At 34.6% G+C, this 26,615-nt stretch overlaps 1 protein-coding gene across 2 annotated transcripts in view; it reads left to right on the forward strand.

Annotated features, from left to right (window-relative positions):
- Nucleotides 1–665: 665 nt before the first annotated feature.
- The window catches only part of LOC118190457 (eukaryotic initiation factor 4A-III), a 41,959-nt gene continuing 16,009 nt past the window's right edge, over nt 666–26,615 (forward strand). The window contains exons 1-6 of one of the 2 annotated variants that reach the window (XM_085814423.1): nt 666–1,030; nt 2,991–3,063; nt 8,612–8,741; nt 13,361–13,493; nt 24,157–24,237; nt 24,365–24,506. In XM_085814423.1, the coding sequence (XP_085670549.1) occupies nt 892–1,030; nt 2,991–3,063; nt 8,612–8,741; nt 13,361–13,493; nt 24,157–24,237; nt 24,365–24,506 (698 nt within the window). In that variant the 5' untranslated portion in view covers nt 666–891. The remainder of the gene's footprint in view (nt 1,031–2,990; nt 3,064–8,611; nt 8,742–13,360; nt 13,494–24,156; nt 24,238–24,364; nt 24,507–26,615) is intronic. The other variant, XM_085814420.1, reaches the window with a different exon arrangement.

Genomic DNA, 26,615 nt, shown 5'->3' on the forward strand with positions numbered 1-26,615 from the left:
AAATAGACTGGATTAAGGAAACCAAATACCTTGAAGTCACTCTTAATCAAAAACTTAACTTCAGAACTCACTTCCGCTCCGTAGAACACAAATTTAAAATCTCCACAGCCACTATGCGACCTCTTGGTTGAAAAAGCAACTTATCTACTACAAACAAATTAATTTTGTATCGCTCCTTACTTCGTCCAGCCCTCCTTTATGCAGCTCCCATCTGGGAACATGTAGCTAGAACCAATATTAAACAATTACAGATTCTGCAAAATAAAATTCTCCGAGAAATTCGCTTTGGTATATTCCAAACATCTACATTCACACAGACCTTCAAATCGAACTTATTCAAGAGTATATTAAACGATTAGCGGTCAACTTCTTTTATCCAGTACAAATCTCAGACACTCCCCGCATCCCGGTGAAAAACCTTAGCACCCATGTCATATCCTACCCACATAAGAATTACAACCTTAATTGACTCATTCAAGCTTAACTGACTCTGCGGTCTGACATCTTGTAACGACACTCAACTTACCCCCCCCCCCTTTTCGCCGCCGCTAGCGCCGACCTGACTTTCTTTTTCCGCCTCCCACACCTCCTATCACACTACTCCTCTTACTCCACCTTCCAGATTCTTATCAGAAGTCGAGTAAAAAGATGTTTCTACATCTTTTGACTCTCGAGAATAAAATACGATCTGTGCATCTGTTTACTGTCCTCTGAACCCTGAATTTTCTTCTTAGTGGCAGAAAGACGTAGCGTGTACTTTTTCTACTCAATTTACCAAAAATCCTACGATCTGGCAACATTGGCTGTAAGGTTGATTAACTGCATTTAGTATTTGTGTACTTTATGGTACGTTCGTGAATTATAGAGTACATAAATTCACATTGAAGGGCAATGGCTGGTAAAGTGCGAAGATTTGAACCTCCGGATTTAACGAATGTTGAGTTTGATACTAGCGAAGATGTGGAAATTATTCCAACATTTGATGCCATAGGGCTAAGAGAAGATCTCCTTCGTGGAGTTTATGCATATGGTAACAATGGAATTATTATAATTATTAATATCCGGAATTTTATAATAAATCATTCTTATGATTTGTTTTCAAAATTGAATAGTATCTTAAAAGGTTTGCAGTGAAAATTTGTATTACGTCATTGTTCTACATCGAAATTATATATCATTTGCAGACCCTTCTTATATAATACTGAAAAGGGAAGTGAGATCTTTTTGTTGTTGTTGTTTTTAATTCTTCCCCATCCAGAGAGAATTATGTTACTTCGTATTGTCTTACTAAAAAACATACTAGTAAGTCCTCCCTCCCTCTATAGGTTTACTTGTTCTCTGAAACAGTTTCATTAAAAATGCAATCATCATCACACGTTAATATTTATAGTTGATTGTTCAATAAGTTTCCAAAACTCCGATTTAAAAAAAAATGTATATATATAATTCTGTGATATAGGCTGTGCATGTTTTGTTGTGGTTATTTAATAATTGACAATTCTTGGTTTTGGGGTAATGTTACAGGTACTTTAGCAGTATTGCAACTACCATAATAGGTACTGTCAGAGTTTCGGCATATCTCAGACTCTGGTAACCACACAGATGACCGACCGTTTTCAGGCAATCCTATGTAAGATAATTCTTCGGTTTTAGCTACTAGGATCTTTATTTTAAGATTTATTTATTTATTTATTTTTGGTCAGTGCTGTATCTTATATTTAAATGGTTTTATAAACAAACCATGATGACTTCTTGTCTTAAACACGATTTTAAAATATATGATTTTGGGATTTGCCTGCATTGGAAGAAAGTTGGGTGCAGTTTTTTTGCAGGAATACAGTATTAGAACTACTCTCGTATATGCCCTCGATTGGCAAAAAATTTCTTGTCAAACATTTTTGGCGAGAAACTACGCCAACATATTACTACCTAAATTTTTTGTCTACATTTCGAACTTTAAAATGTGCGAAAACCACGTTTTGAACACTCAATTTAAGCTTAAATCCGAAGCAAAAACAAAAAATTTAGATAACAAAAATATAAAATTTCAAACCAAAATATTTGACAGGAATCTATGTACACAGCTATATGTTTTAACATAAAAAAAAAAAATCACAGAATTGCACAATCTATGCAGCGAAGGAATCTACCAACTGCACACACCTAGATTAAGTAGATTAACATAACAACAGTAAATTTCAAAGAATACCATGTACACAGCTTTCTGTTTAAACTTTAAAAACATCCAATAATTGCACAATCTAGGCATTCCGCACTAATCAACAAAATAAACTAAAGTAACTAAAATAAATTTCAAACAATAATGACAGAAATTCATACTAAATGCTTCTTCGAACAAAAGAAATACCAATTTCGGACTTCACCAAAACAATTTATTTCACCACATATTTGCTAAAAGCATCTTCCGTTTCAGAACAACAATGGAAAAATATATAAACCACCAAATAAAACTCCGCATTTCCGGTTATAAGTCATCAACGTAGCTTTAACTATAACAGTAGTAAAATCCAAGTTTTCTTGTAAAAGGGTTGCCATAGAACCAACATCTTCCCCCAAACCATCACAGAACACACAGTCATGCCAAAAAGCAGTGCACAACACATATCGCCGCATTTGGTGACCTGAGGGCGCATATAAGAGTAGAGCCATATTATTTTGCTTCAAAACTGCTAAAGGAACAGGGCTTCAAATCTCTTTTCAAAGTGATCGTCACAAATTTCTATTAGAACAAATAAACGGAAAGCTTGCTTATAAAAGTTTGTTGATTGGTTTTGGGAATAAATGCATGGCTGAAAGGTAAATTATGTATGTAAAAAATTATTTTTTAAAACAAAAAAGTCATTGTCATATCTTTCTGTGAAAGTCGCAAATTCCGTCACCACCTTGAAGTTTCATTTTTAAATTTATGTAATCATTAATCCCACTTTAGCTTTTTTTTTTTTTTTTTTTTTTTTTTTTTTTAATTTTAGGCTTTGAGAGACCATCAGCAATTCAACAAAGAGCTATAAAACCTATAATGAAAGGGCGTGATGTTATTGCTCAGTAAGTTAGTTAATTTTTATCTTCTTATGATAGTATCTTAAATAGTATCGTAAGTATTAAAATATTGAATGTTCATTTGGCATTTTAGATATGTATTTTATTTATGAGTAAAGCTAAATTTCTTTAATGCAGTATAATTCAATATGTAATAATTTTAATGTTGTGTATTGAAAGTAGTTTTCTCCCTCCCTCCCATTGAAAATAAAACTAGCCACATTGAAAGAAGTGATGCAAATGATTTTTTATGGTCATTTGTTTATTTAATTCTTACAATGGTGAGTTAGCTTTTGAAGGTCTTGTATAAATAAAAAATTCTGTTTAATTATCTAATATATGTATTTTTTATCAACTGTAGTTTGTGGTGTTAAATAAGAAGGAACCAAATATATAATTCATTCCCATCTAACATGAAATTGCCAAATATGGTATGCACCCTATTATTACCTTCACGTTAGTCAAATTATTAATAAAAACAGATATTCTCTTATTTCTTACAGTTGATGGGAAATGTGTTATAGGTAATCTGTAATGCTTTTAAAGAGATTTTGATTGCTTAATACAAACATTAAAAGCTCTATAAGGTATTTCTCTAGCAAGCCTTCTTAGTGTAGTGGTCAGCACGCAAGGCATGTATTCCAGAGGTCTGTGGTTTGATTCCTGGTGAAGGCATTGTTCACTTTTAATCTTTCCTGCTTTAAAAAAGTACCTAATATCTCTACAGTAGCGCCCGAGCAAAAAGGTGGTGAATGATGACTCTTCACCACCAGGATTTGGCCGATTGGGTCTCCTGGTCCCTGGTCAGCCTTTAAAAGGGGGAGTATATAAGGTATTTCTCCCGTCTTCTTAGCAGGACTTTGTGGTGTAGTGATCAGCATGCTGGGTGCGTTTTCCAGGTCCGTAGTTTAATTCCCCATGAAGGCTTTGTTCATTTTTCATCTTTCCTGCTTTAAAAAAATCCCTAATGTATCTACAGCTCTTTTAAAAAGTAAAATTGTTTAACATATTTTCAGCAAGCTACACTATAACAATGCAAGAAAGTGTGTCACTTCCACATATATCATTTCAAGTGCAAATCTGATGAGAAGTGCTGTAATTCAAGTTATGTAATGCATGATCTGAATAAATTGATTGTAAAACAACCATCTTCTCAAAACTCTGTGAGGGGTAAAATGAAAAGGTACAAAAAGACACTGTGGGTATAATTGAAGTCTTTATTCACAAGTAATCACCAGATACCTGAGAACAAATGTCCCAGTGCTTCATGAGCCGAAGGATTCCTTGTTCCCAGAATTCCTCTAGCTCTTAGACCTAGTCCTCCACTCCAAGGTATGAAAAGACACTGTGGGTATAATTGAAGTCTATTCACAAGTAATCACCAGATACCTGAGAACAAATATCCCAGTGCTTCATAAGCCGAAGGATTCCTTGTTCCCAGAATTCCTCTAGCTCTTAGAACTAGTCCTTCACTCTGTCCTTTAGTTCGTCGTCTGAGTTGAAGCACTTCCCTTTGAGATTTTTCTTAGTGGGCCAAACAAGGTGACGTGTCTGGTCTGTAGGGTGAATGTACAAGCTGCTGCCACTTAAACTTGGCCCTTACACTTTGTGTGACCTTGGAGATCTGTGGATGCATGTTATCGTGAAGCATCAAATAGAATCACTCCCTTTATGTGCAACTCGGGCCTTTTGCTGTCAAGAATTCACATTAATCTAACAACAATCAAATTTATATCAATAAGTATTTTAACATATAATTATAAAACAATTAATAAGTATATTAAATGAATAGAAAATATATTCAAACTATAATCATTATACTAAATTCTAAAAAAGATATGTTATCATGAAATATAATTTGACCTAAACTATTAATTCTTAATCATATGAAACTAAATTATCAAAATAAAAAATTGCATAAAACATATTCAATCTTATTCATATAATTAAACAATAAAAAAAATGTTTTTAAAGTTTCCAAAATCACATCCATCTGGAGCTGAACAAAATTTTCATGTGTAACAAATTAGAAAGCCATCCTTCTAAATGAAATCCATAATCCTTAGAGGGTTAAAGGTGAAGTAATATTCAGTATAACTCAATACTGTCGCAGATAATAATTTTTTCAGCAAAGAAAATCTCAGGCAGAAAATGGATTCAAGACACATAGCCATTTTCATTGCTATGCTCTGTGAGGGAAAGAAAATTCTCAAAGAAGGGGAAGTTTAGAGTGTAGATCATTCCAGTTATTCAACATCCAGATTTCGGACTTTATACTGTATTATTGTTATTAGTAGTAGTAGTAGCCCAAAGGACGTCAGCCCAGAAGGTCTATTAATTTCGTTTGGGCATTTCGTGTTGAAAAATTTAAATATCGGTTAACTTTTCAGACTGTTGCCACCAAATATTACAGACTTGTTATATATTTAAAGAAATTAAATAATAAAGAATCTGCATAAGTGTATGTATGTGTCTCGCATTGCGATAAAACAACGGTACTTGGAGACATCAAATTTTGAATAACGCATGTTTCCATCCAACAATGGGCATTTGAAAGCCCAAATTTGGAATTTGTTTTATTCTTGATTTTATATTTTGTAAAACTTTAACGAATTTTTAAATAACAAACTCCAGGATTTCAAAGCGAGTAATGTGGCAATACTGTACAGGCATAAAAAATAAAAATAAAAATCTGCATCCTGCGAGTATCGGAAATTTTAAAGATGTGCTCACTTTAAAATTATTTTGCTATATTGCTGTTGAACTGAATTTTATGGTTTAAGTGCGAAGAACATGATATTTAATAAATAAAGGTAACCCACAAAACGTTCAAGAAACACCCCTTTGGGCGTAATGTAAAATCTGAAAGCTTTTAGATTTATTATTATTACAACATACAGTGACATATATTAAAAGGAGGGATGCCTTTGTGGAAGATTTTAAAGGAGAATTGATTTGTATCTATGCTACACATGCAAAAAACCATGAAAACCTCTCATGTGTTTGGCTCAGTCATTGAGTGTCAAACCAGAATTCTTCCAGTTGCTAATTGAATGTTTAGCCATTACCCTACAAAAACATTTGATTATAGTCTGATTAACATTTAAGAAACATATTTGAGAAAACATTAGCTTGTATTTAAGTTCAGAAAACAGCAGATAACTTGTTTAAATTGTATTTAAAGAGAAAGTGGAAATAAATGTTTTAAACTCAATTACTGCGTTAGTTCAGAAATTAAAACCTTCAATAATAATAAGTCTCTAATCAAATATATTTTACAAGGAGCAATGATCTTCAAATTGATTGAAATAAATTACAGATCAGTTATGAGTTCATTTTTATCTATTTGTAGCACTCCATATTGTTGTGAATTGCAAGTTCTTTGATATCTCTTTAAATAATGACTCCAGGTAAACAATAAGATATTGAACATTTATTGTAAAAATTGGCTTGATAAATAACTGTCAATGGCACAAAAAGAACGTGCAGTTTAAATATTTTCTCCTTAGTGCAAGGAACCACCAGTGGTCGAATAGTAATTCTGTAGATCATTGGTAGTTTAACCTGGGTTCAGTTCCACATGAATGGGTTCGCTGCATAGGCATTTTCCCGGTATGTAACTGGCATAAGCCATTTTCCCATAGAAAGTCCTTTATGAAAGCATCCCTTTCCTTAGACAGATAGCCTTCCTTAGACATAATTCAGATAAACCAATAGCAGAGTAAATAGCTCAAGGAGAATGTGAATATTAATCAGTTCTTCCTTAACACTTGCACAAGAAATATCGTCAACTCTCAAAATCTCTTGCAGAGTAAACTCTAAATTTCAATTCGGCTAGTTGCTAAATCTCACTGCTGATAAGAACTAACCCAAGATCTCAAAGCCGTATTTATATAGTGTAGCGAGCAGTCAGCTGTAGGGTTTCAAAAATATATTTTCTCAATTCTTATACAAAATCACTAGGTTAGAGAGAAATCACCCAATATCACCAACTTGGCTACGATTTTTGTCACAAAGGCTTGTCAGAAACATATTTACCCATATCCTGCTTCTGCTGGAGTTATTTTGGTTGATCTTTACATTATGGTAACTTGGCGTTTTTTTGGCAAAAATTTGGCGACCAACTCTCCTACAGCAACCCTCTATTTTTTTTCCCCGCCGCCATTTTGTCTTCATGAAGTAAAGACATGTTTCTTTTTATCTGCTAAACACTTCTTCTAACAATCTAGTAGCCGAATTACACTTATGCTAGAAATTTTATCAAACAAAACTGCTTAATCATGACAAATATTCACTGCAAAATTGGGAAAAAGTGCACAATACCATACTCCTTACGCGTTTTTCAAAATAACACATACACATAAACCATGTACACGGCGACTTATTTTTACTTAAAAAAACATCCCAGAATTGCACAAAAATGGCATTGCGCACACTCTTCACTATATCCATGTACACTGCTTTTTTCTCATAAATTAGAAAAATTTCACGAAAATACATGACAATTTTCTCAATCTTTAAACCCGGTAAAAAGAACATATATGAAATTACCTGATCGCGAAAAAGTATTTACCCTTTACAAATATGAACATTTCCTCATATAAAATAAATAAAATATCCAAAAACTTTTACCTCTAAATCATCTATTACATTATACATGTCACCAACGAATTCATACCGCAAGCATTACAAATACTTAATATCAAATATTTAAATTATTTCCATGCACGTTTATTTCAACTTAAACGTATACCAAATTCCTACAAACATAAAATTCACAAAATAACTATCATTTCATTAAAATATAATTAAATTCAAAAACACTACTTAAAATATAAATGAGCACATACATTAAATTAATAAAAATTACCTTACAATCCTAATTACTTTAAACTAAATCATTGCTAATAACAATTTTCCCAATAATACAAAATTCCTTTCCACCTTACATTTAGAACAATGCATAAAAATAATATCCTCAAATAATTAAAAATACTAACTTACCTAATCTTTAAAGATCAACCGTTATTTTTATAATTTAAATGTTGCTGCACTGAAGATCTACAAAGCTACTATATAAGGAATAAACACTTAAACTGTGGCTGCAAATGTAATTAAATGCAAAATAAATCCTAAAATTATCAACCTATAACCAATGACTTAATAAACTAAGTAAAAATGATGCCAAAAGAGTGCAATTGAAAGAATTTAAATATTTACAGATGTTTACAACAGTATGTAGCAAAACCTGAATTTAATTTTTTCTTGCTAAATTGGTAGTCATTCTGAAAACTATGCTGATTAAAAATGTTAGAATGTAAAAGGGAAAACCAAATTATTGGCTCTGAATAATGAAATATTAAACTATGAATTAAAAGCAAGCATTATATTTTTTAGTTTTGTTTCTGGAAAATTTAATTATTTTATATGTATATTTACTGTTATTATTATTTTTTTTACTTTTTAATGTATGTGGCATAATTTTGTTTTTGCTAAGTATGCAAAATGTTAAGGGGAAAAAGCAGACTCCAATAAAATTTCTTTTTTAATCTAGAGCACAATCTGGGACTGGAAAAACTGCAACCTTTTCCATTGGAGTTTTACAGGTACTTGATACAGAAGTAAGAGAGACACAAGTTCTGATATTATCTCCTACAAGAGAGCTTGCAGTACAAATTCAGAAGGTATGCATTAATTTCGTTTTTAAAAAAATATTTCGTACAAGACTGATGCTGTCTATCTTATGTGCTGTTTATTTTTTATTTTTTAAATGTGCTGGGAGAGTTGCCCAATTAATTTTAGTGATCTAAATTTTACTTTATGAAGTTCTTTGTTATTGAATATAAATATTAAATCTTATTTTTAAAATGCTATGAGAAACAGTTGTCCATATTGAGTCTACTTTGTGCTTATTACAAATATTTTAATGCATAGTCTTAGCTTTTTTAAACATTTAATTTACAAATCTTTTATTATGAGCTTCATTTAATATCTACAAGTAAATTGATTCACATTTTCATAACTATACTGGTATAATTTGAGAACTTGTCTCTAGCAGCTTCAGCTCAAATGTGTTGATCTTGCAAGTGCAAATAGTGTGTTTATTAATGTGATTCATGTCTCTAAATCTACATAGAACTTGTAAATAAATATATGTTCATGTAACAAAAAGTGTATTTCCCATTATTATTAACCAACATTAAAAAAATTAAATTCTTTATTTGGTGAAAAGAAATTGTTACTCCTATAATAAATAACTAACAGTAACTTCTTTCATTGATGATTGCTTTATTTTATCATGTAAACTTCTGAAAGATAATTATTTGTGGTTTGTGATAGTTTTATCTGCTACATCACTTCTTAGCAAAACTGCAGTGATGTTAATCTGTTGAACTAATTATAGTAGGTAAATCACATGGTGGTTATAAATGTGGTTGGCTTCTTGTAAATGGATTTCTTGGTCTCATTCTTAGTAGCTGTCTGCATTTTTCATTGTTTCACATTCAATGTTGCATAATGTTTTCTTCAGTTATATACAATTTAAAAAACTTTTTTTGTGTCCGTTTGGAAATATTTCATTATTATGAAAAAGCAAATATTTTTCATTTTGTTACCAATATTTCTGAGTGGATCCAGAAAAAAATGTAAACATTGAGAGCATGGTTGCACTAGGGAGACAGACATTTATTGACAAGACATTTATTGAACTTGCCACCAACCAGGATTCTAGTAGCAGTTAATGTGTATAAACCGAAGAAACTTTTGATACAGAGTAAAATATAAGTTGTGCTTAAGGTACATAAAGAAGAAGTGCTCATATTCATTGAATGCTCTGGATAATTTGAAATAATAAAACCAGCATTTGCGTGTCCTAGATGTTAAGTCATCTAAAGTTTATACGGTCAAAAGTCGTTAATCCGGACTTGTCAGGACTTCGGCGATTCCGGATTATCGATTTTTCCGAATTATAGATCATCAGTTTAATTCTGGTAAGATGGCATGCAGAAATTATAAAATTAAAAATATAAAACCGTAATTTATGAAATAAAGAGCAATTATGATCTAAAGGGTATCAAAATTTACAAAAAAAAAAAAAAAAAAAAAAAAAAAAGCTTAATATTTATTTGTTTACTTTATTAAACATTTCTTTCAGTTTAAGTTGCTTCATTTTTAAGTGATAATATGAGGAGTCAAATGAAAACCATAATTATTTTTTTTAATATTATTTATTGGTCACACAGGGTACAGAAGTAAATCACTTTTCAACATAGTCCCCTCCTCGTTCAATGCAAGCCCGCGAGCCCTTCGGAAGAGCTTGAATACTTGCAGAAAAAAAGTCTTTTGGGCGATGGTGCAACCACTCGACTCGTGCACCGCGTTGCGTACCTCTTCATCGAATTGGAACTCCCTGCCGCTCATTGCTTCTTTGAGTGGACCAAACAGATGGAAATCGCTCGGTGCGAGGTCTGGCGAGTAGGGGGGATGTGGGAGGTATTCAAATTTCAGGTCTGTGATGGTCGCAACGTTGCACGCGCCGCATGGGGCCGTGCATTGTTGTGTTGCAGCAGCACACCGGCTGACAGCAATCCACGTCGTTTCATTTTGATGGCAGACCGGAGATGATTTTTTAGGAGGTCCGAGTACGTAGCACTCATCACAGAGGTTCCTCGTGGCGTGTAGTGCTCCAAGATGATGTCCTTTTCGTCCCAAAAGAGGGTTAGCATAACCTTCCCTGCAGACAGCTGTGTCTGAAACTTTTTGGGTTTCGTTGATGAGGAGTGGCGCCACTCCTTGCTCGCTCGCTTTGTTTCAGGCTGATGGTAATGCACCCATGTTTCGTCACCAGTGACGATTCGTGACAGGAAGGCATTACTGTCACGTTCAGCATGCCACAAAAGGTCTTCGCACGCATCAACACGTCGCTGTTTCAGTTCAGACGTCGGTTGTTGGGGCACCCATCTTGCAAACACCTTATGAAACTGTAGAACATCATGCACAATATGATGTGCCGATCCATGACTCATGTGTACACATGCTGCAATTTCGTCTATTGTCATACGGCAGTTTTCCAAAACGATGGCTTCAACGGCTGAAATGGTCTCTGGAGTCACTACGCGCCGAGCCTGGCCGGGGCGTGGAGCATCGGCCATGGACGTAACACCATTTGCAAATTTCCGGCACCATTCATAGATTTGTGGCTGTGACAAACACGCATCTCCGTACTGAACCTTCATTCGCCTAAAAATGTCAATCGGTTTCACACCTTCACCTCGCAAAAACCGAATCACAGAACGCTGCTCCTCGCTGATGCATGTGGCTAGTGGGGCTGCCATTTTGGAACTGTTGTTGCGCCGGTGTTTGTGCATCTGCCGGCTGCTGCAACCTAGGAGACATCCGGCATACTATCGCAAACAGGCATGTCAACTTACTGCTCACTGGCGCCATATGCGGATTTTTATTTCTACTTTTATGGTTTTCAATTGACTCCCCTACATACTTTCTCTTTAATTCTATAAACAGACATAATTTCTTGTTCAGTTATAAAGTTCCGCTGTTCAAGTCCTATAATCGCTGTGTCGAGAATACCGACTAATTTGTCAATCGTAATTTTTTCGTTTTCAATAACCTCTGTGTCACTTTCTTCACTATCGAAAGTGAATTATAATGACGAGAAATTTGATTTAAATCATATCAAAGACGGAGTACATCGAGATGAAATACTACACTTAGTAAGGAATTATAAGCCAAATAAAATAAAAACATCTCCCCTGAGGATAAGGATAGTGCTGACAGATCAACTTCCAATTCATTTCGCGCCGCGACGTCCCCCCCCTCCCGCAGAGCAGCGTGAAATTCATAAACAGATTTCGGAATGGTTACAGAAACAAAGGATATGCCTTTATCCATTTTTTGCAGCAATTCCACTTTTTGTTTGATGGACATCGAAACATACTTTCGCTTTGTAGATCCTTTAAAATTCGATTTGACATAATTGAAAGTTCAAGCTTACTTTTATAAAATTGCTCTAACAGTCTGCAAAAAATAATAAGCCAGATCCAATTCAAAGATTAAGGAGCAACGCAATCTGCAACATTAACTGAAATAGATAATTAGATGATTTTAGCTTAGCTTATACCGTCCATTATACATTAAACATGTATGCGTAAATGTATTATGCGCATGCGTAAAAGTATTACGCGCATGCGTGGATGCATTATGCGTTGACACACGCACAAAAAGTTTGTAGCTTTGAGGTCCGGATTAACGACTTTTGACTGTAATAGTTTACTCCAAGATTTCCAGAAGATATTGAAGGAGAACTGGCTCAGCTGATGTATGTATGTAAGCATTTTATTTTTTCAGGTAATTATTATAAATGTGGACAATTAGTAAATAATAGGAGGAGACTATGTTAAGGAAACCAATAGTGGATAAATAAATCTGCATAGGATGAATGTATCATTAAATGGCCATATAACAATAATATGATGTTTTTTAAATCTAAAAAGAAAAGTTTTAAGGCAATACTTGGAAAGCTAAATGGTTGAAACAAACTCTGCCTGATAAAAGCTTGATCTTAATGGTGTACTAGGTTTTAAGATGTGTTATTATTCTTAAAGAAGTACTGTAAAATTATTTTTCATAGCTATTCTCTTAATTTTTCTTAATAAGTAAATTTCAAATTGATATTTTTGGGGGACTGCATTTAGAGTTTTGGTGTATTTTTTAGTAGCCTTGCAAAAAAAAGGAAAATGTAAGTGATTTTGTCTTGGTGAGAAGTAAATGGTTACTGATACACACAAGCAATACATTCATATATGATGATATCTCATATTTGTATCATTTATAATTTATTATTATATTTTTCAACTTTTTTATTTAATTTTGTAGTGCAAGTTTTATATTTGCTTTCTTATTCCTATTTCAGAATTGTTCAGAAAATAGTCAATAGCTTTGTTTGCTTATTTCTTGAATTAAAAGCAATTTTATATATTTATTCAGTGTGCTTTTTCCTTGCAAAGTTTTGTTGCGAGTATATAGTTTCGAACGATTAAATTAATTTCAGTTTATATGAAATTAATTAATATTAACTTATTTAATTCATTCGTCCTTTGTATTAATTATTCATTTCTTTTAATGTAAAACATAAGAAATAATAATCGGGTTTTAAATTTGTTTTAACTTATCGTGTGATTTTGTGAAAGGTATTTCAAAGGAGGAAAAGATTACTGTACCTTATTTTCATGTATGTGTTGTTTCTAAAATTGTCAATAGGTATATGCTAATGATTGAACTATTTCAGGTTATTTTAGCCTTAGGGGATTACATGAATGTGCAGTGCCATGCTTGCATTGGAGGAACAAATCTCGGAGAAGATATCCGCAAATTAGATTATGGACAGCATGTTGTTTCTGGTACTCCTGGACGAGTATTTGGTATGATAGCTTTCATAGATGCCTTTGATTTCATTTTATTTTTCGTACTTTTTTCTTTACTTGACAGCACTTAGAACCAAACAAATGTTAGCATGAAATTAAACTAGATGGTGGCAACCCTAGTGATATGTAAAGCTTCATGGAAGCGAATGAACTCATAATAATTGTAATATACGCTGAAAGGCCATTACATTATGACCACCCTGTTAATAACATGTAGAAACAACACCTCTAGCCCTCAAAACTGCCATCATCCGGTGTAACATTGATTCCACAAGGTGCTGATAGGTTGTCCGAGGCACGTGTACCAAGCCCTCAACAACCAAATTGGTCCTGCAATTCCCGCATATTGTGAGGCGGTAGTGTGGCAGCACAAATTTGATTTTTCAGGTGGGACCACAAATGCTCTATTGTCAGGTGAATTTGGAGGCCTAGACATGACTTACCATGGACCAACGAAAATATCTCCCGCAGACCAACAGGCAAAAGTCCAACCTCTTCAAGGCTCTGGCAGCTTCTTTTTCTATGAATTGTGCAATATCTACTACTCAACTTGCTACCGCGTCCGGGGCAGCCGACGTGACGTGACCTGCAGTCCGGGGACGCGTTGAGGAATTAGCTACGAGGACAGTAAACTTTCTGCAGCTAAGTATTAATGGTACCCAGAGAAAATTGGCTGAACTCTCAGACATTTTGTTTTCCAACAATATTCATGTTGCCTGCCTGCAGGAAACATTACTTAACCAAAAACTTAATCTAAAAATTAAAGGATACACAACAATCAGAAAGGACAGGCCAGGTGGTAACGGAGGAGGAATAGCTTATCTTGTAAAGACACCAGAAATTAAATACATAGAAGTCCTTTCAACTATCCTGTCAGATACCAGTACGGAGGCTCAAGCAATAAATGTCCTTATTCAGAAGTCAAACAACAAAAATCAGCGTTAATTTTCAAAATTTTCACAGGACTAGTTTCAATGGTTTTACCGAACCACCATCCTCAGCTGCAAAACCGCAAATGAACAAGATAGGAAATAATGATTAGATAAGATAAGAAAGTCTGGACCAAGAATAAGCAAGTGGTGCCATCTGTTGGTGAAACCAGAACTAAAACATACTTTCTTTAAAGGCCAAAGGCAAAGATGGATTGGAATTAGGATTGTTAACAAGAACAGAAAGGTTTTTTTGAATGTGAAATGCCTCTAGAAAATCCAGTTCTCCAATGGAAGATGCTTTTTGAATAATTTTGGCAGCAAAAAAATTGAAAGTGTGATTTTCGGACCAACAACGTTGAGCTATGAAGACTTCTGTGTTTCCTTTTTTCTAACATATGCCTCATGTTCCTTGACGCGAAATTTTAAGGCTCTCTTAGTTTGGCCAATGTAAATTAAACCACACTGGCAAGGAATCCTATAAATACCCCAAGAATTCATATCCTTGTATTTCTTGAACAAAAGTCTTGGTCTAGAACGGAGAATGCAGTTAACCGTCATAAGAGCACCCTTGCAAATAAATTCGAAAAACTTCTTTTATAGTCTTCCAGTTCAAGTAGTTCAAAAAATCTTCCCATTGTAAACATCAAGCCAATAGTTAATATTTCTAATGTTAGTCCTTCAGAAGAACAAGAGAGAATTCTAAAATATAATTTTAACTTCTCACAAACCTGTAAACCCTCGATTCTAAAGATTTTGGCTCCTATCAAAAAACCCTTCAAGTTCAGTAAAGGTTCAGATTCACAGAAAGAAATGATTAGGCATCTTATCGCTCATAATGTGAAATTCAATAATAAACCTTTGAAACCAAAACTAACTGCGAAAGAAAGAGCTACAATGCGCGAAATTCATTCTAACCCGGATATTATCATTTCAAAGGCCGACAAAGGTGGCCAGATAGTCGTCATGGGTAAGAACACTTACATCGATGGTGTCACTAAATTCTTAAACGAAGGACCATATAATCCGATCCCTAAAAATCCTTCACCTTCGGACTTGTAAAAAATAAAAACTGCGGTCAAATCTTCACAAATCATTTCAAGCAACTTAAAACATTCACTTATCCCATCTGTTGCGAATTGTGCCAGATTATATGCTCTTCCCAAAATTCATAAAAGTGGTATTCCTTTTCGCCCTATTGTATCAAATTTAGGTACTGCCTTGTATCCCTTAGCTAAATATTTAGTTTCTAGATTTCCAACTCTATTAGACAATAACATTTACACCATAAAAAATTCAATAGAGTTTGTAAAAAAGGTTAAAAACATTTCTCTAAGAAATTTACTCATGGTTTCTTTTGATGTAAAATCATTATTCACCAATGGTCCAGTGGAGGGTGCATTAAGATGTCTAGAAACAGACTCCGCGAATTTCATTTCTCTTGCATCGAAATTCATGAGCTAATTTCTCTCATTCAACTCTGTTTGAAACAAACACATTTTGTTTTCCAAAATAAATATTAAAAGCAAACTGAGGGATTAGCCATGGGAAGCCCCCTCAGTCCCATCCTGGCTGATATCTACATGCATTATTATGAATCAAAATTGTTTGAAACTTTAAACTTCCCGGCATGGTTCCGCTATGTAGACGATACTTTTACCCTGTTTGAAGGTAATAAAGATGATTTAAATAAAGTTCTTTCAAAAATGAATTCTATTGATCCTGCTATTCAGTTCACTTCTGAACTTGAGACATGCAATTCTCCTCCATTTCTCGACATTCTGGTCACACGTAACACATCCAACTTCAGTACTACGGTTTACCGTAAACCTTCATCGGTTTGCCTTCCACCACACTTTAAATCATGTCATCTAACTAAACAAAAGTTAGCTTCATTTTATTCCTATGTTTTCCGTGCTCTTCAAGTTTGCTCCTCCAAACTAGCCCTTGATGAAGAACTAAATTATTTAAAAGCAATAGCTATTGACAGGGGCTTTTCACCCAACATTATTAATCAAGCAGTTAAAAAATTATCATCTCAACACACTAAAAGGCACACTCTCGTTTCAGGAGATTATAAAAATTCTGTTGTTATTTCCTTCTTTCCATCAATTAGCTATAAAGTTGCACATATTTTGCAGAAATTTAATTTTCGGGTTGTTTATTCTCCCATCAATAAAATTCCGAGTTCCATACTCAAGGAACCCATTCCGGATATGAATTCTTGGGGTATTTATAGGATTCCTTGCCAGTGTGGTTTAATTTACATTGGCCAAACTAAGAGAGCCTTAAAATTCCACGTCAAGGAACATGAGGCATATGTTAGAAAAAGGAAACACAGAAGTCTTCATAGCTCAACGTTGTTGGTCCGAAAATCACACTTTCAATTTTTCTGCTGCCAAAATTATTCAAAAAGCATCTTCCATTGGAGAACTGGATTTTCTAGAGGCATTTCACATTAAAAAAAATCTTTCTGTTCTTGTTAACGATCCTAATTCCAATCCATCTTTGCCTTTGGCCTTTAAAGAAATTATGTTTTAGTTTTGGTTTCACCAACAGATGGCGCCACTTGCTTATTCTTGTCCAGGCTTTCTTATCTTATCTAATCATTATTTTCTATCTTGTTCATTTGCGGTTTCGCAGCTGAGGATGGTGGTTCGGTAAAACCATCGAAACTAGTCCTGTGAAAATTTTGAAAATTAACGATGATTTTTGGTGTTTAACTTCTGAATTAGTACGTATTCGGCGTGTTATTGTGTCTTAATTAATAAATGTCCTTCTGGAACACTATCACCGTGATTAATGTTTACCATCCCAACAATTCTCCTATTGATACAGACCTCCTTCAAGATCTGGCATCTTCAAACTCGGAGACAAAAATCGTATAAGAGACTTCAATGCCAGAGCCCTTCTTGGGGCAGTAATCTGCTGGATTCTAAAGGAACCCAAGCTGAGGACCTAACAGATGACTTGAACTTAACCATCCTCAACACAGGAGAAAATACCTACATCTCCTGAACAAATGCAACAGCGGCTGCACTTGACATCACCACCATTAGCCACCTTTCAGCAGACAGAACAAACTGGAGAGTCCTAGATTCTGCCATCAGTGACCATTACCTAGTTCTTACAACCTTCTCAATAAACCGAGAACGTCTATCGCAATCCAAGCACTAATGGAACTTCCGTAAAGCAGACTGGCCTGGGTTTACCCGAGAACTTGAGAACCTCTGCTCTGAACCAAAAGTCTGTAGTAGCCTTGAGGAACTTCTCTCTCTCTTTACTAGCCACATCCAAATCGCAGCAAAACTTCACATACCTAGAGGAAAGTGTAAGGACGATTGGATTCCATTTTGGGAGGATTATAACATCGAGGCACTTATAAAGGAAAGAGGCCAAACCAATAAAAAACTTCAAAGCAACAACAGTGCAGAGATAAGACGTAAACTTATAAAAGTAAGTCAAAAGGTGGAAGAAGCCAGCTTGGCTAGCAAACAAGAGAAGTAAACAGAGCTGTGCGAAAAAATTGACCCAAGAAAAGGAACGTCCCAATATTGGAACTTGATTAAGGCTCTAAACAACTCAAGCAGTCCAGCAGCCAACATACAGGCGGAACCTCAGTCGAATGTGATCTCCACAAACGGCTCAAACGCCAGAACAAACAAAGAAATAGGAAACTTGCTAAGCACTACAAAGCTTCTAGCAAACTCCAGTATACGACAGGAGACAAAAAAGTTAATAAAAAATACCTGTCTGTTATTAAAAGAAGCATGAAAACGACCGACAACAACATCTTCACTTCTGACTTTGATCCTGAGGAACTGCAATAAATCTGCAATAAATAGCCTGGATCAAAAAAAATCCCCCGGACCAGACCTCATTTTCGGACAAATGATAACACATTTTGGTGAATATGCCAAAAGAGACTTGCTGAATATCTTTAATATCTTATGGTGCTCTGGTAAGTTACCCAAATCCTGGAAGAACTCTGTAATTGTTCCCATCCTAAAACCTAGAAAATCTGCAAGTAACTGCGCTAGTTACAGACCTATCTCACTCACCTGCATTCCGTGTAAACTTATGGAGCGCATTATTCACTCTAGGCTGATGAATTGGATCACAGAGAACAACATTTTGTACTCATATCAAACTGCATATAGAGCCAATCACAGCACCGTCGATCAGCTTTTCTACCTTTGCCAATCAATTGTTGACGGCTTTCAAAACAAACCCCATAAGAAAACCACCAGGGTTCTTCTTGATCTTTCTGCTGCTTTCGACAGGGTCTGGAGGCAGAAACTGATCAACATTTTTCACGATACAGGCGTTACATCTAATTCTCTAATCTGGATAAATGATTTTCTAAGGAATAGAAGCTTTAAAGTCAGGGTTAATGGCAGTTTCTTCACCATTCACCATACCCGGGCGGGATTTCCTCAGGGCTTGGCTCCGTACTTAGCCCTCTTCTTTTTCTTCTATACATGAATACGATTGACCCCCCACATCAGTAAAGAAATCAAAGTTGCCTGTTATGCTGTTGATGTTGCAGTCTGGCACACCCACTCAAATCTTGAAGTCTCACAAAAGGCTCTAAATATCTGTATGAAAGGTATTGAAATCTGGTCAAAAGATCTTAAAATTAATCTAGATAAAACAAACTTTTGTATCTTCTCAACAGATAGAAAAAATAGAAGCTCGTTTCATCCTATTATAAAGCTATTAGGTTCTGAAATCAAACAAACTTCTAACCCCAAGTATCTTGGATTGACTCTAGATGCAGAGTTGAGATTCTCTAAACACCTTGAACATGTTTCAATAAAGGCACTGAAAAAGCTAAACATCCTTAAAAGACTTTGTGGTGCCTCTTGGGGGATCAAGACCAAAAACCTTCAAGAATACTTACACTTCCATCGTCAGGCCTGTTCTAGAATATGCAGCACCCATATGGGCATCGGCAAGGCCTACTGTTAAAGGAAAGATCAATGCTGTTCAATATAGGGCCTCTAAAATCATCACTAGAGCTGTTTCATCAATGAATAACATCAAAATTGAAAAGGAATGTGGCCTCGCCCCCTTGGAGAGCAGAAGAAAAATAATAACAATTAAATTTACCAACAAAATACAAACCCTTGCTGAACATCATATCTCAAGTAGAACTTTCAGGGCATGGAATGATAATTGCAGGCTTAAGAGATCCTCGACCCTCCAACATGACCAAGATATCAGAAATGACATCAACATCAAATATGAGACTCAAAATTTTCAAAGAGCCTTACAACATTCTGTGCCCTCTCCCCCAAACAAAAATTTATTTAAATCTTTTACAGCCTTGTACCAGGAAAGATCCCACCGCAGTGATCAAAGAAAAGGGTGACCATACCATTGAGGAACTCACGACCTTAACTCAAGATCTGATGATCGCCTACACAGAACGGCTCTTTCGACTCCAATCTGAACAGAGTAGGAGCGGACCACACGGAGTGCAGAAATGCCCCAGTATTCCTGTTGGGAAAATTGTCTCCAACTATGCATGCGAGCTCGTCGCCATCAAAAGTGTTCTGGAGACTTATCTCTCTAAAGAAGACCAGAGTTCCAAGGGCGTCATCATCTTCTCTGACTGTAGATCAGCATTGCAAGCGATCCAGAAGGGCAAATGTCAAATCAGTCATCAGATCATTGAGCTCACAAACAAAATCATTTCTGCCCAAAGATCCTGCATCTTACAATGGATACCGGCTCATGTAAATATTTTTGTTAATGAGAAGGCCAATGAGCTTGCAAAGGCATCCAGTGATTCTCCTCAGCCATCCAACTGCTTAATCTTCGTTGATGCCAATGCAGTTGCCAGCCAAAGACTAATCGGTCAAGTTAAAGGAAACTCCATCCCGGAATTGAACTGCGACAGAGCCATATTGACTATCATAATCAGACTTAGGACAAATCACTTAAAAGTAATGAGGATTTCTGCAGACGGACAGCGTAGTTACACCAACATTTGTCCTCATTGCCCAGATGACATGCCACTGTCTCGCCATCACATCTTCAGCTGCCCAGCAATTCAGGCCAGACTGTTTAACATCGGCATTGAAGACCCAGTGGGCCTACTTTATACTGATAGAGCTGCCGAGGTTGCAAAAGCTGTCTTTGACAGCTTCAAAGCTATATAATTGCACTTTGTCATAGACACGACATCATCATCATTAAGACATGACTTGAAAGTTACTGGAATGCACCTCGAACTACTTCCTGATAATTCAGTATTTATGATATGGTGCATTATCCTGTTGCTAAACACCATTCCTCGCCAGAAATTGTGTTGTCATGAATGGCTGAATTTGGTCTGCAACAGTGTTAACGTAGCACACAGACGTCAGGGGTTGTTTTGTGGGGATTATGGGTCCTAATGTGCTCCATGATAACATTGCCCACACCATAATACTCCTGCCACTGACTTGTCTCCATTCAACTGTGCATTTGGGAGCCAGAGTTTCGTTTGAAATTTTCATATTACAGGGTTCTCCTGCTACCTGGAAAGCCGAAAAAGTCAGGGAATTCAAATATTTAGTCAAAATCTGGAAAAGTCAGGGAATGTCATACGGCAAGCCCCAAAAAAGTTAGTTTTATGCCAACATTGGAAGCCATCACTTTGTTGGCGAATTATGTATCGCGTGAGCATCATTTGGGCAGTTGGCATCGAACCAGTTTTTGCAGCTCCAGTCAGATAGAAAGGCAAAGCAAGTTTCCAGCAACTTTGGTTTCCAGTAATCCCAAGAATCAAGAGTCTTGCCTGTGCAGTCATATCACAGTACATGTTGAACTAAAGAAAATACCTTCCCATTCTTGTATACAACAAAATCAGTTTAATCCTAGTATATGGTACTATGGAGGCTAGAATACCCCCCATGTACTCTATTTTAATGAAAGAATGTCTATGTAAAGAAGGAAAGGTTCCATAGACATAATGTAAATCAGTTTGCTAAAGTGCCACTGGAAAGCAGAGGAAAAACTCGCCAAGGGATTTGGCAATGGAACCTGGCGGCGAGAATTTCTCCCACTGCGGGAAATTGTAAAGCATGTGCTAAGAAGAAACATTCTTTGACAAAACGTTTCTTTTTTGACTTTCACGGTAATTTAAACTCGGATTTTAGTACTTTTTTTTGCTTTAAATAACTAATTTAGTAATTAATTTACTTGCATGAAAAAATATTTTTTTTTCCTCTAAAGTTTAAAGAAATTTAAAACAATATCCGTTTTATGTACTCTTGATAAACGTGACCTTTGATCTTCGACACTGGCTTCGAGCTTTGGCAATAGATATTTCGCACATATGCAACTGTTTCACTCTACGTTGGGACAGAGCCACTCCTGTTCCGGAGAAGTTTTCCATCTTAACAATACAAATTTTTTTATTCTAACCTTGTACGGTACACTTGGGATCTGGCGAGATTATGATGAGCAGTAGCAACACACCTCTCTGTTTAAGAAAGTGTTGGCGGAAATTTTCAAAATTGTGGTCAAGGCCGTAGCATAGACTAGGATTTTACTGCAAAATCTTTTAAACCTTTTCTATCCAAAGGGTTCTTTGTCCCTGAAGGACTATCGTTTACTTTGCAATTTTGCATTGAATCACTAAACGGCAAATCACTTTTTCAAACTCTTGCCACCAAATGTTAGAGTCCTACATTATATTTGAAGAAATTAAATAAGGAAAAATCTGCATAAATGTATGTATATTTCTCACATTGTGACAAAACAACAATACATAGAGCCATCAAATTTTGAATGATGTAATCCTCTTATGAATATGGGCACGTGGAAGACCAAATTTGAAATTTGGATTTTGTTTTATTATTGATTTCATATTTTGTAAAACTTTTAACGAATTTTTGAGTAACGAACTCGGCGACTTAAAAGCGAGAAATGGCAACACTTTACGGGGGGGGGGAACCTTTTTACCTCCAGCGTGTGGAACTGTGTATCAGAAATTCTAAAGATAAAATTATTTTGTGCCATTGGTATATAACTGAATTTTATAGTTTAATGCAAAGAACATTATATTTAATAAATAAAGGTAACATACAAAACATTAAAAAAACGTCCCTTTAAACGTAATTTAAAATCTGAAACCTTTCAGAATTTTTTTTTTTTTTTTTTTCATTTTAAATAAATGCCTTATTTTTCATTTTGCAGTAAAATAAATAAATAAAAAAAATCAGTCGTCTAGGCTGACATTTAATATAACTATAGTCGCTGAAATATCATTGATTTTTGTAATTCAATTTTAAAGTAATTAACTTCATTTTAATGTTATTCATATCATTTAATGTTGCTTCCTTCCTCTAAATTTATTTTTATTATTTAATAATACTTTCAAATTTCATGCAATTTTCTCTGGCATACTTGTGAAACTAAATCTAGCAGTGTGATGGCATAATATCACGAAATTTAATCACATATTTTTCCTTGTGTATGCTGCTAAATAAATATAAAATACCTGAATTTATTTAAAAATGTCATTAAATAGATTTCTTCCTTTCGTTTACTTGCAAAATGTCTGCAAAAAAGTCATTTTTTAATCCAAATTGGGCAGATTCTAATCTCAATCTTCAGTGGAGAAAATAACTTCTATTATAGTTATAATAGTAATGCTTTGGGAATTATATATATAGTAAGTCATATGAAATTGGCAAATTTTTGTGTTTTCAAGTAGTACCATAATTAATTTACCTCTCAGCACAGGCAGCGTGCACTATGCCTATAGACTGGAATTTTCTCAAAACACATCTGGAAAAGTCAGGGAATTTCATTCTCCTCTTTAAGTGGCAACCCTGGTATTAGTACACGCCCATCAATGTGATGGACCAGAAAACGTGATTTGTCGGACCATGCAACTTTCTTCCATTCCAATTTCGATGTCCAATTTCAATGTTTCTTGGCCCATTGCAGACGCAGCTGGTGATGACATGCCGTCAGTGCAGTGACATGCTTTGGCCTCCGGCTGCTTAGGCCCATATGCAACAATATACGCTGCACAGTGTGTTGAGAAATACCATTTGGTCACCACTGTTGTAGCTCTTCGGTCACGGCTAACAATGGGTAGCAATCTCAGCTCTCTTCTGGAATCAATGCACCATTGACGACACACTGCTGGCCAGCGACTTGCCGTTTCACCATACATACACTTTCGATATCTGCTCACAACAGCTGCATGTGAACAGACCACTAAACATGCCATTTCTGATAATGATGTTCCCATTTGCTGAGCCATAGCGATTTGATCTTTATCAAAGTCTCATAAATTAGCTGTTTTTCCCATTATGTTGCTAATTGCACTATGTTTGGAAAGACAATGCATAGCCACTTTATATACTCCAACATCAGCTGTGCACGCACACTGGTTTAGTTCTGGGCGAGTCCATTGCTATTGATGGAAGGTGGTCATAATGTAATGGCTCTTTGGTGTATCATATAATATAATATATAAAGTATTTAATGTGATTGATGTCAAATTTGTTCAAATCTGTGATGTTTTCAATTAAAAAAATTAGAATATTGTACAAATTAAGTGTTGCGCATATTAAAAATTGCACAGTTATTGATGACACGGCTATATAAACAAGCTTCCGCTATTGGTGCCTTATTAACAGGAAAGAACCTGTGTTTTTTGTTGATAATTAGAATTAAATAATTCTGAAAAATTTGTAAAGCTGGATTTTTTTAAATTATTTTAGATATGATTCGCAGGAGGAATTTACGAACACGTTCAATCAGAATGCTTGTATTAGATGAAGCTGATGAAATGCTGAATAAAGGTGAATATAGTAATTTATTAATGTTATTTTTTAGTTTATATTTTGTATTTTGACTTATTTTAGTTTTTGTATCTTTTCTGTAAAATATTGTGTTATTTTTTAATATTTACATTTTAATGTTTGATAGGTTTTAAGGATCAAATATATGATGTGTACAGATATTTGCCACCAAGCACTCAAGTCGTTTTAATATCTGCCACGTTACCTCATGAAATATTAGAAATGACAAGTAAATTTATGACTGATCCAATCAGGATTTTAGTGAAACGGTGAGTATTTATTGAAATGTTAGGCACCAGTTTAAAAATTAGCTCTACACAAACAAGTACTAATTTAGAAGTCAAACAACAAAAATCAGCATTAAATTTTCAAAGGACTAGTTTCCACTGCTGAGGAAGCCATCGAAACTAGTCCTTTGAAAATTTAATGCTGATTTTTGTTGTTTGACTTCTAAATTAGTAAAATCTTAATATGTTTACATTTTTATTTACAAATTAATATTCCAGCTTACTTACATCAGTAGTGATGAGAGATCTTAATATTATGACACAGTGACACGCCAAACAAGTACTAATTTAGAAGTCAAACAACAAAAATCAGCATTAAATTTTCAAAGGACTAGTTTCCACTGCTGAGGAAGCCATCGAAACTAGTCCTTTGAAAATTTAATGCTGATTTTTGTTGTTTGACTTCTAAATTAGTAAAATCTTAATATGTTTACATTTTTTTATCCCCCTCCTTTTAACTTTTAATGAAGACCTTGCATTGACAAACATTTTTGTTTGATAGTGTTCTTTTATTGCAGCTCTTATCTAAAAAGTATAGCTCATATTTTAAACATTGTTTTTATAATTCACAGGAGAGAAAAGATAATCAGAGGATTTGAAGTCACGATTTTAGTAGCCCAATGTGTTCACTCTGTTCTTTTTATGTATTGCTAATGGTTCTAAGGTATTTGTGTCATTGAGAATCAGATTGAAGATACTCTGAAGTGAGTTATGTGTGTATTGTGAGAAGATACAACTCCTTTGCCTAGGATTTTTGCCATTTTATAAACTTTTTCAGTAAATTCAATGTGAAAAAATTATATGACAAAGGATCTTATATTTTTTGATTAGAAAAACTTGAAACATCAAGAAATGCAGTGTCACATGGTGGAATGAATTCTTTGTAAAGATTATGAGAACATTTTTCCTGAATTGTGCATCATAGTCGTTCATGTGCGTTGTAATAATATAGTGTAACATATCACAATATTAATTTATTACCTTCTTCAGTGAAGGAAAAAATTATAATTGTATGTATACCAGTTTGGATACATTTGTTCCAGCTACTCCAATGATTCATGATACCACATGTTCTGACCAAAATTCCGAGTGCAAAATATATTTTAACTCCAAATCTTAGGCTTGCTATGGCTATGACATATAAACAAAAATAAATATTAATTATTTATTGCATAAGTGTTTCCATGCATTTTCCAGAATTTCTGGTGTGTAATTTGTTAAGCAGCAGCTCTGTAAGGTACTGATGTGTCAACTATACGTGATGTTTTGATTTTATGAACCTCATAATTGAGTAAAAAGATTCACAAGAATATGTCATTCTAAAAATGAAATTATTTGGAAAGCATCTATTTTCAAGTAAGGATACTTTGGTTCTGGCACAAATTTCTAAAACTAAGCAAAGAAAGAAATTTCTGATGCATTTATAATGACTGATCTTGCATTTCTCCCATTCCATTTTTGTAGCTGCTGCTTTACCAGCAAGTATTATTTCAGAAATATGAAAGCCATCTTCAATAATGTTAATAAACAGATTAACCAAAAAATTATTGTTGTTTCAAATTGAGTTTTAAAACCTGTTAGCTATTCTTCTAGCTTTTCTTGGTAGTAATTAAGTTTTTCTTCTTTAAAGTAAAAAGACCTCTTTTTTAGAGGAAAATAACTGGAAGATTTATTTTTAAGATTATTATGAAAAATATGAAGTTTAGTCTGAAAGCTGAATATAGTCCAAGAGAGATCACATATCATTTTCCCCTTTCCTTGTAATGCTATTATGAATTTGTTACATTGTATCAGCTACAAACATTAAATCTTTTAGTCGTTTATCATCTTTTAGTTGCGAGTATGACTTTTCATTTTGCTTTAGAAATGCAGTGATCCAATCGAATAGTTTAAACTGATTTAAACATTATAAGTTGATAGTCACCTCATAATGCAGTAGAAAATTAAAATGTTTGGAAGTTCTGCATTGTTCATGTGTTCAAGAACATTTTTTAATTGGTGATGATTATTTGCATTTGTTCAAATCACAGTGAATTATGCAGTGAAGAGGTATAAATTATGGAATTTTAGGTTCATTTTTTAAAAGACCAT

Source organism: Stegodyphus dumicola, chromosome 1 (assembly GCF_044657685.1).
Source record: "Stegodyphus dumicola isolate Sdum_Otavi_A_Nest chromosome 1, ASM4465768v1".
Classification (NCBI taxonomy): Eukaryota; Metazoa; Arthropoda; class Arachnida; order Araneae; family Eresidae; genus Stegodyphus; species Stegodyphus dumicola.